Source organism: Dendropsophus ebraccatus, chromosome 1 (genome assembly GCF_027789765.1).
Source record: "Dendropsophus ebraccatus isolate aDenEbr1 chromosome 1, aDenEbr1.pat, whole genome shotgun sequence".
Taxonomy (NCBI): Eukaryota; Metazoa; Chordata; class Amphibia; order Anura; family Hylidae; genus Dendropsophus; species Dendropsophus ebraccatus.
In genome coordinates this window covers 139002951-139016505 of record NC_091454.1, presented here as the reverse complement: position 1 = coordinate 139016505, position 13555 = coordinate 139002951, and the positions used below count along the sequence as shown (strand labels likewise).

Here is a 13555-nt window from a genome sequence, read left to right as displayed (position 1 = left end):
TTTGTATTTTTACAGTTTTGTTTTTTTTAAACTTTAGTATTGAAATGGTATCGAGTATCGAAATAAAACAGCTGGTATCGGTATCGAACTCAAAATTCTGGTATCGTGACATCACTAGTCTCTAAGATGTGAAAAGTTTTGTATTAACGCCAGGTACACTTGAAATGAGCACTGTATAGTACTCTGGCATTTAAAAGGCATTTAAAAGTCAGTCTACCTAGAGGGCTCCTCTCAATGGTCTGTATCTCAATACAACCTTTTTATAGCATAAAACTGTGCCGCATGTTGCATAAAGGACCTAAAACAGATTAGTTTTGGTGGCCAGCTTGCACAGACCTCGCTGTCCTTATGTTTCTATGCAATAAAACCAAAGAAAATTGTTACGTAGTATTGGTAAAATATTATAATTTTTCCTTTTTCTACAGCATTTACATACCATGATTTCCTGCAATGGCTTCGCATGCTCACATTTCCCTCTATTTGGGTAGCAGCTGCATCTCTTAGTTGGGAGATTCTTAAAGGCATGTACAGGTATGCATTGTCTAAATTATGGTTAGTTTGGGGCTCCTTAGATTGTTGTGATTGGTCTTACTGTTTTATTTTTGCTGATAGTTTTTTTTTTTTTTCTTGGTAAATTTAACTTATTGGCACCATTTTGGGATTTGTGGTGTTTTTTTTGTTTTATATCAAACTCGAACTATTCAGCCTGCAGAAATATATTCTATGGTCACTATAAGGCTATACCAAATCTGAATAGTGTAGTGCAACATTTCCTTCTTTCCACATTTAACACATACAAAAAAAACATAGGTTTTGCTTCAAAAGATAAAACCTAACATACCATTCTCTCCCTTTCATGCCCCAGCCTGATCATATACAAAGAAAAAAAAAGGGGGGGGGCATGATCTAACAATAATTTTCCCTTTTTTAATGACTCGCCACTTCACCAATTAATCCATTCTTTATTATAATTGACTTTTTCTCCCACCTTAACCAATATCCAATTATACTTCCTTCTCCGATTGACCAGCCCAATCCATTCCTCTACTTTTATGCTCCCCATTCCCGTCCAGTTTCAGAGAATAACCAATCTGGCACAAAACAATAATCTATTTTCTAAAAGGCTGCACCCCTATCTTCTCTCTCTTTCCCTAGAATTGCCCTTTCAAAGGATAATTCTCCCTTTTAGTATCTTCTTATCCAACATGATTTGCTCAACCCTTTTCCAATAATCCAAGAAATGACTACAGGCCCAAAACAGATGACTTATATCTGAGTCAACTCCTCCACACCTTCCACATTCTGAATAATTTTTAAGGCTCATTTTAAAAAGCATCAGTAAAGAATAGTATATTCTATGTAAAATTTTTATTTGAGTTAACCGATTTTCGGGATTATTAGATAACTTTTTTTTTTTTTTTTAAATACCATGCACCATTCCTTTCCATCTTGCATCAGAGATCCGAGAACTCCAAATCCCTTTCCCACCTCTGCTTACTACTGGACATGTACCCAACATATTTTCCATCATGAAGAATTCTATACATTTTTGAAATAGTGCCTTTTCCTTTAGCTAGTGCTCCACAACTAAGTTTATCCAGTGACTGCGTATTGAAAATATTTAAATTTAATACCCCAAATTCGTGATTCTTCTATACCCAAATCTTCAATCACCTCAATCTTCCTTTCTGTAAACAACTGAGAAACTTTAGTGTACCCTTTTTTCTTTCCAAAACCCCTAATTGTGGATTTTAGGATATTAAGGAAAATTTCTATTATCCCAGATCTCCATGAATTGGAAACAAACCCTTACTCCACAAATTCATTTAATTTCCTTCCAGCTCTTTTGTGTTATCAGTGTTAAATGTGAGTTATCCCTATTTTTAATCTTTAATCCCCCTGACTCTAATTTAACAAATAACTCCTTCTTCCCAAAATCCTCATATAAAGAATTTAGCCATATAGTATTCTTATGTGTGATGAAGTAACTCAGTTGGCATGCCAGAAAGTATAACTGGAAGTCTGGGGAGTGCCATTCCACCTCTTTCCAGAGGTGGGCAAAAATGTGAATATTTGATCCTTATCCTTTTCCTTCCCCAGATCAACTGATTCTATTCTTTTAAACCATTTAGTATGTATCCAAACTGGCGCATCTGCCAGATAGAAATTAAGCTGTGGAACATTACACCATGTTTGATAAATGGGGATTTACTTAAATCATTTAACTTCTAAGGCCTCATCCCCACATTGTGATCGGCTCTGGTAACATTGCACAGCCATTGGTGACCACATAAGGCCTAGTTTCAGCCCTCATTTACATCAATGTGGGAATGAAGCGTTACTGCTATTATTTTGAACTGGCCCCTTTTTAATTAAGAATTTGATCCAATGTTGTAGAAAGCTCCCCCTGTTCTCCCCCAATACTTGTGGGATGTTGCTGGGATTATCACCAATGTTGCATTTCTATTGGAGGAGAGTGGGGGGGTGATTTCCACAGCGTTTGGATTGCACATTTGGGAACCCTTATAGTTCAGCACCATTCACTTTAATAGGACTTGGCTCAAGAACAACACCCAGACTGAGGACAGGAGAGACACTTTCTAGAAAAAAGCAGCCATGTTTTCCTAAGCTCAAATAATATCTTTAACAATGTTTGGCTGCAATTTTTTGGAACATTTCATCTAAGGTGGCCTCAGGGCATTCACACCCTAAGCACATGATACACCAGATGCCAGGCACTGTTCTGTTAGGACATGTACTCTCCTGGGCTGATCTGACTTGAGAAAATGGAACAGGAAGGGCTAGGTACATTCTAGTAGGTCCCATTACTAGATGAGAAAGCACTGCAGGGTCATTGGGACCTCTGTGTTTCCTTTATAGTTGATATCATGTGGTGCATTTGTCTGGTCCCTGTGTTGTGTGGTTAAATATATTTTTGTAATTAGTGGTGGGCACATTGGTATGGACGGTATTAGAAATGCCCAAAGCTCTTAGCTGTTTGTAAAGCCCTGCCCTCCCTATTTTATTGTATTTTGCAAAGAATGAGTAGGTTATGTTTATATTTCTTTCTTTCAGAAGCGCATCTGTACACGGATTGTTCTGGAAGCTCTGGGCTACAATACAGTGGGTTATTTTCTCCTCTGCTACAGTTGGAATGTTTGCTGTCAGCCTGGTGAGTTAAACACCTGGGGGATTTGTATTGTGTTTTTTTTATTATAAGATTCTCTTTGTTGTCCACAGCAACCAATCAGTTCAACTTTCATTTCCTATATTGCGTTGGTAAAATGAAAGCTGAGCTGTGATTTGTTGCCAAATCGTCTTGATTCAGCAGATTATCGCTCCATCTAATAGAGACGACGATCAGCTGATAAAACGATCGTCGACTGATTGTTTCCTGCACTCTGTGTGCGTCCTGACTCTGGTGTTGCAGCTTCAGTGTGGCCTGTTCAGAGTGGCCTGTCTGAGTTGAGTTGACGCTGTGCCGGAACTTATTCAAAGCGCAGCAGAAGACCGAGAGTGTGAACAGGTTAAAGAGGATCTATCACCCCCAGTGCCAGGGTGACAGGCTCCCGACCCCCGCTAGAGCCCCTCATACTTAATTGATCGCGCCGGGTCCCGCTTCTTCGGCCGGTCCCAGGACGGAGATATCCCCGGTTCCCGCGCGGATATCTCCGGTCCGCTCGTTTTTACAGTATTGATTGGGCCGTCATTGGCCTGTGTAGTAGGACCATAAGTTGGGAGTTCCCAGATGTACACTTGTGCCAGACACCACAAAAATGTGGTGGAAAAAGAGACTAGACAGTCTCAGAGAATGCAACAGATTTAGGCAACCTATTAGAAACTGCAGCATGCTTTCTGAATTCTAGTTCATTTTCTGCCACAGTGTTGCCCCTTAAGCCATGCCACTTTATTAAAGTCATGCCCCTTCTTGAACCCAGCGAAAAGTGTCTAACACTCTTAATAAAGGGAGTTTCCAATCAAAACTTGTCCCCTCCCCACAGGATTGTAAGAGATTGCAGGGGTTTGACCTCCGTGTCCCCCAGCAACCTCCAGATCGGCCCCAGCTCCTATGTTTTGATAAGAGCTGCTGTACTCTGCTCTCTGGAGGCTTCATAGGGAAATGAATATGATATACACTCACCGGCCACTTTATTAGGTACACCTGTCCAACTGCACGTTACCACTTAATTTCTAATCAGCCAATCACATGGCGGCAACTCAGTGCATTTAGGCATGTAGACATGGTCAAGACAATCTCCTGCAGTTCAAACCGAGCATCAGTATGGGGAAGAAAGGTGATTTGAGTGCCTTTGAACGTGGCATGGTTGTTGGTGCCAGAGGGGCTGGTCTGAGTATTTCAGAAACTGCTGATCTACTGGGATTTTCACGCACAACCATCTCTAGGGTTTACAGAGAATGGTCCGAAAAAGAAAAAACATTCAGTGAGCGGCAGTTCTGTGGGCGGAAATGCCTTGTTGATGCCAGAGGTCAGAGGAGAATGGGCAGACTGGTTCGAGCTGATAGAAAGGCAACAGTGACTCAAATAGCCAACCGTTACAACCAAGGTAGGCAGAAGAGCATCTCTGAACGCACAGTACGTCAAACTTTGAGGCAGATGGGCTACAGCAGCAGAAGACCACACCGGGTGCCACTCCTTTCAGCTAAGAACAGGAAACTGAGGCTACAATTTGCACAAGCTCATCGAAATTGGACAGTAGAAGATTGGAAAAACGTTGCCTGGTCTGATGAGTCTCGATTTCTGCTGCGACATTCGGATGGTAGGGTCAGAATTTGGCGTCAACAACATGAAAGCATGGATCCATCCTGCCTTGTATCAACGGTTCAGGCTGGTGGTGGTGGTGTCATGGTGTGGGGAATATTTTCTTGGCACTCTCTGGGCCCCTTGGTACCAATTGAGCATCGTTGCAATGACACAGCCTACCTGAGTATTGTTGCTGACCATGTCCATTCCTTTATGACCACAATGTACCCAACATCTGATGGCTACTTTCAGCAGGATAATGCGCCATGTCATAAAGCTAGAATCATCTCAAAATGGTTTCTTGAACATGACAATGAGTTCACTGTACTCAAATGGCCTCCACAGTCACCAGATCTCAATCCAATAGAGCATCTTTGGGATGTGGTGGAACGGGAGATTCGCATCATGGATGTACAGCCGACAAATCTGCGGCAACTGTGTGATGCCATCATGTCAATATGGACCAAAATCTCTGAGGAAGCTTCCAGCACCTTGTTGTATCTATGCCACGAAGAATTGAGGCAGTTCTGAAGGCAAAAGGGGGTCCAACCCGTTACTAGCATGGTGTACCTAATAAAGTGGCCGGTGAGTGTATGTCCCCCAAAATGTTCCTGTTTCTATCCTTATCCTTTTTAAGAGGAAAAATCCAATAAACTGTGAAACTCCAACTTTTGTTCTGTCGTCTTATGTTCCTAGAGTCTTTGTAGTAATAATTCCTAATATGTTGTGTTTTTAGAACTCTGATCTCATATCTTTCATCTGATTTACCCGCTTTTTTTGTAGGTACCATATACATACATAGAGTTTGAATCTAATAGTCAACTTTGGCCATCAATACATAGGATGTTTAAAGCAGTGGATGAATACCAGCTTGTGAATTCTTATGGTTTATTCAGACGCATGACTGGTGTGGGAGGCCGCCCGGAGGTTGTGGTGGAAGGAAGTTATGACAAACAAACCTGGACGGTAAATGCTGTTTTGTTTTGTTTGTTTTTTAATGCACTTTTCTCTAACTGTAAAACTGCCATTGCATCAGTAAAGGGTAAATTATTGCCAGAATACTTACAGATGAGTACTCATAGCGTATTGCCATTGTATAAAGGGAAGGCATAGTGTATGCTGTAACATTATTATCAGTGGAGATCCATCCATTGGGATCCCTACTGAACCTAAGAATAAAGAGGCAGCAGGTTGATGCCTCTTGCTTTCTAGGGGTACTACAGCACAGCTTTTTTTTTTTTTTTTTTTTCGTGTCACTGTGCAGGGCTCTGGCCAATTTATTCTTCATATCTGTTCAAGGGTCAGACCCCCACCAATCATTCTGTGATGGCATAGTATGGATATAACCCTTTACAACATTTACTGCTGTAATGCGTTGCATTGACCAGAGGTCCCCAACCTCTTGTTGTGTTTGCTAGTGTTACCTGCCAGTAATATGGTTAAGCCTCGTGTAACAAGCTCTAGTATTGCAATGGTATCCTTAGTGTAACTAGGTAATTAAGAAGTTGTTAAACCTGCTAGAAATCCTTCTTTCTCCATAAGGCTTGAAAGTTTAACCCCTTTTTTCTTCCTTGTGTTTTAAAAGCCATGTTTTTGTACATACAGACCCCCATATGAGGTTTTTTGTGACACCAATTCTACTGTGTAGCGACAGTTTTAAAATTAAAAAAATAAATTATATTTTGTTCTATTCTGAGTCGGACTCTAGGCTGCATTTTGACAATAAATTAGCTATTTTGCACTTACGCCATTTATCGTTCGACATCAGGAATGTGATAATTTAATAGTTTGGGCAATTTTGCATGTAAAAAAAAAACATTTTTATTTGTCAAATAGAAAAAAGGGGTGACCTAAACTTTTATGGCTTGTGTATCTTTTTAATTAACTTTTGTAGCCCTCCCTTTGTACTGGTCCATAGAATCTACACTCAATCCATAGATTGCCACAGGCAGTTTGCTTCAGTTTTGGAAGTGGCATATAAATGGTTAAGGCGGCACAGAGGATTGCTCTGTACCAGTGACTAGCGGCCCACCCGATTATAGAGAACCCTCTCTATACCCCCTTACTGATACCTTGACGCAACTGTACGCCATGGCGCGGGAAAAGGTTAACATTTGTATTAATATCTAATATATAATGTATGTTTAAAACACAATAAAGTTCTTGACTAAATCAATCTTCACACATGTAACAGGACTAGATGTTAGTTTCATCAAATTGTTTTACTTTTTATACCATATTAGTTTTTTTTTTTTTATACCCCTGTAGATGCTAACCACCTTCACCTCCGCAGTCTCCTGATTTCTAAAGCTTTGTGTCTGCCAGGTTAAAAAAATGTATCTCATTAAATGTCGTCTTTGTTTTCTTGTATTAGGAGATTGAGTTTATGTACAAGCCTGGAAATGTTAGTGTGTCGCCACCAATAATCACACCTCATCAACCTCGACTTGACTGGCAGATGTGGTTTGCTGCTCTTGGGCACCACACACAGAGTCCATGGTTTACCAGCTTTGTTTATCGTCTTCTGCAGGGAAACAAAGATGGTGAGTTTTAGAAAAAGCTTGGTTGAGGTACTGGATTGGTATTAGTGTGTTTGAATTCCACTCTTAGGCTATGTTCACACACAGTCACAATGATGGCCGTTTTTAGTGGATGGTCAATGTTTTAAGATCAAGTAGCCTGAGGGTGCTGTCATACTGACTGTTCCTAGCTAAAAGTATTAATTGTGCATTGAAGAATCACACGCTGACACGTCGCCTGGTCAAAGTAGATCTTGTTTATTCAAAGATGGCAAGCAGTATTTATATCTTAAGGGCAGGTGTTATTCTACTAAGGCTCATGTCATCTTTTCATTGGCCAAGGTACAAAAAGAGTTACTTGTGTAGCACTAGTACTTACTTGTATAAACTTTAAGGAATGTAAATGAGGCACTTGTTGAGAAGGTCAGCGCCATCTTGTAATAGCTTTACAAAATATCATTACATCCTCATTAGGAACTAGTACCATAGCATAAAATATATTATTGAGCCTTTTCCCCCCTTTTTAAAGTCCATAGCAACCAATAACAGTGTAGCTTTTTTTTTCATAATAACATATTAAGGCTAGGTTTACAGATGCAGTTGTGTACCATCTGTCAGGATCTGTTTACTACTGACTGACTTTATTTAAAAACAAAAACGCAACAGATTAGAACCTTTTTTCTGCGTACACAAAATGGTAAACAACACGTTTTTCTGCACGCTAAAATTAAACATTCAGAAACAGTGAAACAGATGCAAAAAGGCAGTGTGAACTTAGCCTAAGAAATAAAACCCAAGCCCAAAACTGTTTTTATTTATTTTCTTAAACGTTTGTAGTAATTGTAAGTAGTAATGTCTAAGAAGTTGTGATCTAAGGCTAACACAACACATTGTCTTGTATTCTTATTCATTTATACAGTGATACAACTGGTGCAGAATGATGAGTCGCTCTATCCATTCAACTCCCATCCTCCTCATTATATACGAGCCCAGCTATACAAATACTGGTACACTGAGGTCGATCAGACTGGGTGAGTATTACTTTTGAGATGGCAGCTCTTTAATACATTGCTGAACTATGACTTTTTTAAAGTTTTTTTATTTGTAAAATCCCTTGTAACAAAGTGGTATAGGTAAGCTTAGATGCATAAGCTTCATTGAATCTCTTGATGACCTTAGAGGGACAAGTGCTGAATTCAATCTGTCTTAATGGTCTGCCAATTTTGGTTTGTCAGTCATTGCTCCAAATGTGCAAAGATAAAAATATCTTAAAATAGATTGGTTGCTAACCAAAAGAATACTATTTTTGTGACCTTTTTTACATGAAAACTGATGGCTGACAATTGTGTATGAAAGTGGTGCCAGTTATCAATAGTGTATTGCACTTGCAGTCTGTAAGTAACTTTTTATTAAATATGGCCGTTTCATCTTTTAGTACTAACGTTTTTCATAATATCACATTAGTGTCACAGAAGCGTGTCTGATGACCGCCCTGCTCTGCCATCCCTTCTGTGTTCCTAAACTAACACTGGTTGTAGGTGTCATACTTGATAGCCTTGCAGCCTTTATAGTTACTATAATTCTAAACCCACTAAAGCTTTCTCCCAATGAGTGTATAGGGAGAGACCTATCAGTGAATTCTGATAGAAAGCAGTCTACCTTGACTGTATTCTGTTACCAGCTCATCTTTAAAGCTCTGATTTCTGTAATAAGGGAGCCCATGCATGTTTAATGCTTTCCGAAACATACAGGGTTCCCATTTAATGTTTAATTTGAAACAAAAATATTAAAGCACTAAAAAAAAAAAATGTCTGATATCATAATATAATCTGTATAATAAAGTTAGTGGTTCATTGGTACTACAACTTTGATTTCCCCACCCCCTTAGATCATTAATGTTTGAACCTTGGCTGGGCCCTTTCTGGGGGGATAGCTGGTTAGTCCTGTATTTTGAGACTCTTAAAGCGACTCTGTACCCACAATCTGCCCCCCCCCCCCCCCCCCAAAAAACCACTTGTACCTTTGGATAGCTGCTTTTAATCCAAGATCTGTCCTGGGGTCCGTTTGGCACGGGATGCAGTTATTGTCCTAAAAAAAACAACTTTTAAACTTGCAGCCCCGTGCCCAACGGCCGGGCCTTAGATTGTGTATGCATTAGGCTGGCACAACCTCTCTGTCCCTCCTCCCCACCCTCTTCATCATTCGGAATGCCCCTCAAACATTTTCTCCTGTCTGAACATTGCACAGGTGCCTTAACGATCCAGCCCATGTTAAGTATTCACACAGCTGAGGAATAGGAGACAATCTGCCTGGAGCATTACCTAATGATGATGAGGGACAGAGAGGATGTGCCAGGCTAATGCATAGACATTCTAGGCCACGGCCGTTGGGCACAGGGCTGTCAGTTTAAAAGCTGTTTTTTAGGACAATAACTGCATCACCTGCAGAACAGACACGGGGACAGATCTTAGATTAAAAGCAGCTATCCAAAGGTAAAAGTGGACATTTGGGACCCTTACCAATCAAAACAATGGTCTACAGATAGACAAAGAACGTCATCTGCATAAATGGCTGTGCCTTCAAGTGCTGCCCCTCATAGTGGTGCAGGCTGTGGCCACAATAGATTAGTTACCTCTGAGCCCCGTCCTTCCACTGCACACAGCCCCTTGAAGTTCTTCTGACCAAAACTATTTATTTGTGAATCTATTAATGGTGCTGAAAGTGCTGCTGTATTACACACTATTGAGTAGTGCAGACTTGATGTTCCAGTATGTATGCCTTTGTATGCGTGTTTCTTTACTGCCAGTTACTCGTGTCTGTAATTTGTTATGCTCATTTGGTAATTCCTTATTGTGATCTTCTCTAGACAAACATCTAGTAATTGGTGGCGCAGACGTCATGTTGAGGAGTACTACCCAATGGTATTCCTAGGAGATCATACATTGGAATCTCTTCTAAACCAACATGGTCTAAAGGTTTGTACTTACAGTTATCTTGGACACCAAGTCTATGTGGTTTCTAAAGAGCTTTTTCTCATGAAAACCACCCATGTTCACATGCCCAGTTATCAGAGGCAGACCTTTATTCTGGACCCCATCACTGAGCCAGGACATTGGGGGGAGTTTATAAAGACTGACATTTCTTGTGCCGGTCTTAAAGAGGATGTACCACCAGGTACATCCTCATTAATCTGACGCAGGGATAGAACTGCGCCTTCACGGGCAAGCCGGTGCGGTGGTGCGTTTTTCGATCTGCGGCCCGATTCCCGTGTACGGTGCCGTTCTATCCACGGGTCCTGGGCCGGTACTCAAGCACTGGAGGCGGCCCGCCCCCAGTGGGAGGGAATTCCCTCCCCTGTATAAAGCGGCTCCATTGATTCTATTGGAGCCATGTCATACAGGGGAGGGAATTCCCTCCCACTGGGGGCGGGCTAGCCCGCCTCCCGTGCTTGAGCACCAACCCGTGGATAGAACGGCACCGTACATGGGAATCGGGCTGCGGATCGAAAAACGGACCACCGCACTGGCTTGCCCCTGACGGCGCCGTTCTGTCCCTCTGTCAGATTAAAGTGGATGGTACCTAGTGGTACATCCTCTTTAAAAATCCCCTGGCAGCACACAGGCTTACTGGATTTACGAAGAGGCATGCACCTTGGAGCCCCCCCGTGTGCACGCAGTGAAATCTATGAAGGCTGAGAACTTGCGTAGATTGCAATCTCCTTTTTCCAACAAAAATAATGGTTACAGGCACAGGCAGCGCAACCTCTGCTTGCAGTTGCACACACTGTCCGACCCTGTCCCCACCTCTCTGGTGTGAGCGGTGCAGAGAAACAAGATGCAATTATCCATCTACCTTGATTTATTATATGAAGTAATAGCCTATTTCAGAGTAATCTAAAGTCATAACATTTCGTCTAAAAATTTTTTTTTTTCTTAGGATAAGCCACCTCCTCGCAAGTCCATAGATGCTCCGCTTCCCTCAGCACTCAGGGTTATACGAGACCTTTTACGACCATACCCTGCACCTTTACTACTACATTCACTGCTTATTTCATTAGTTGTCATCTATTCTTTGCAAGCCTTATTTGGTAGGGGTAACCGGCCAGCAGTATCCAAGCCGCGGAGTCATCAGAAACCGCAGAGTGAGAAGAAGAAGAAAGAGACTAGCAGACAAGGAGACTCTGGGGGTTCTGGAAAGGATTCTGGTCACAACACCAAAAGGCGTGACAAGAGCTAATAACTGCATAAGGGGCCTGAGACTGTCATTCCACCTGACACGACCGTCCATAATCTAGTATTTGCCTATGAACATGTCATTATTCCATTGTACATTGGTGACATTCTCTGTGGTAATCATTGCAGGAATTGATGCTTATTGCTGTAAGGCTTCCTTGAAGAAATAATGGATCCATAACCACTGCTCAGTGAATTTATTATGCACCACATCCTGTCACTTCTGGTTTTAAATCTTTTTTTTTTTTATTATTAAATATGTATATGCAGGATATCTAAATGCTAAATTCATTTTTAGCCCCCTTGGTTGTATGATGATCTTGTATTAAGTTGGCCATAAATTATAAGTGCAATTGTACTTGTAAAGCTCTGTGTAACACTGCCATCATGGCTTTCATATCAACAAGAGCCATGGCGACAGTGCCCGACCACATCATCAGTGTCTAACAGACCCCATAGACTTAAAATGGCTTCTGTCAGGCTTCGACAGCAAGGATAGGGCAGTGTGCTGCACTTTTTCTTCCTGCCAAATCTGATGGAGTCTTTGGTGTGCACAGAGCCTTACATCTCTTGACTTTTTCAGAAGAGATGTTTATCATGCTTCTGAAGTGGTTGCAGTTGTTGGTGATGCCATGATCATTTTAAGGTAATTATGTATTGAGCAATACAAATGTACAATATTTCCTGTGATACAAGCTATTTTACATGGAGAAATATCATTCACAGGATGGGAAATCCATTTTATATATGCTCATTTTCCCAACAAGCATTCCTATTGAAGAAGAGACAAACGTCCTCTTTGTTTGTGCAGGCTTACTGGTCCTAGAAATCAGGCTCCTTATGTAAAGTGCCTTGTTGATGAGAAGTGTCAGTCTGTCAACAGTTACCCTAAGTGCCTTAATGATATATGACTTTGGTACAAATTGCCTGGTCAAACACAAAGAGTAGATTTCTAAGCTTTACTTCATACAGGTGTGCCATGCTACTGTTTTATGATATGGATACCTTATTGTTGCTGTTGTTTTGTCTGTCAAATCATTTTATGCGCAAAGATAAAAATGGACAGCATAAATGTAACTGTACATTACAATTTGGAAGGGTAATGGAATTAAATAATGAAAATAACCACCGGTGAGTCTCAGCCATGGTATTATAACGTGTAAGTAAGAAATGTCACTTTAAAGCTGAGTTAGTGGGTATTTTTGGTCCTTGCAGGTAATATTTGATGCAGATCTGTAAGGTGCTGTAGTCTACATATGTGTGCTGGTGACTGGTTTCCATTCAGGTTAGGAAAGAGTAATACTTGGAATAACTGATGTATTGAATGTTAAAGCCTTTAAAAATGGGGCTGTCACTACCTCTGAGTTTGTTCCAGGACAACCCCCCATTAGTCCTACCATCATGACTACTTTATAAACAAAAAAGATTGCCCAGATATTCAATAAAGGGCTTTCTGATATCAAAAGAAATGATTTTTTTTACAGAAATAATGTGACTTCTGGCCATGTTGCCTGGTATTACTGCCCATGGCAATGTTGACCTTTAAAATGTGCCATTCTTACCATGTAAACTTTTGTGAGAGGATGCCTATAGTTTTTGGTTGCAATTTCTACACTACTTACAGTAGAATGTTCAGGATGTGCAAGTCTGCTTGCTGACTTAAACACTATATTGGCCTAGATGTATACAATTATGATAATATGCAGAGCAAGCACTGAAAATCAATGTCCAGTTTGTTAAATTTCAATAAACCTTTTGCTTTTGTAATGCAGTTGCTTTCTTTCTTCAGGAATGAGCTCTTGTCTGATTTTATGCACCATGTCATGATGACTTTGTATTTTATAATAAATCTGTGTTTGCATATATGTTCTATTCCTGTTATAACTATTGTAAATAATATTATAAGGGTATCTGCACACAGCTCACAACCTATAGAGAGCATATTTTAGTGTGGTTATTGGCATAATTCTCGGTCCAAAAAATTGGCTTATTTGCATGAGTTTTTTCAGATTGTAGCTGATTAATCTCAGTACTTGCACCCT

General features: G+C 40.6%; 1 protein-coding gene across 2 annotated transcripts in view; it reads left to right on the top strand.

The window, feature by feature from the left end:
• LMF2 (lipase maturation factor 2) overlaps window positions 1-13376 on the top strand; it is a 39175-nt gene extending 25799 nt beyond the window's left edge. For both annotated transcript variants that reach the window (XM_069979739.1, XM_069979731.1), the window contains exons 8-14: window positions 426-531; window positions 3076-3172; window positions 5546-5728; window positions 7137-7305; window positions 8201-8312; window positions 10148-10256; window positions 11218-13376. In XM_069979739.1, the coding sequence (XP_069835840.1) occupies window positions 426-531; window positions 3076-3172; window positions 5546-5728; window positions 7137-7305; window positions 8201-8312; window positions 10148-10256; window positions 11218-11517 (1076 nt within the window). In that variant the 3' untranslated portion in view covers window positions 11518-13376. The remainder of the gene's footprint in view (window positions 1-425; window positions 532-3075; window positions 3173-5545; window positions 5729-7136; window positions 7306-8200; window positions 8313-10147; window positions 10257-11217) is intronic.
• The last annotated feature ends 179 nt before the right edge of the window (window positions 13377-13555 follow it).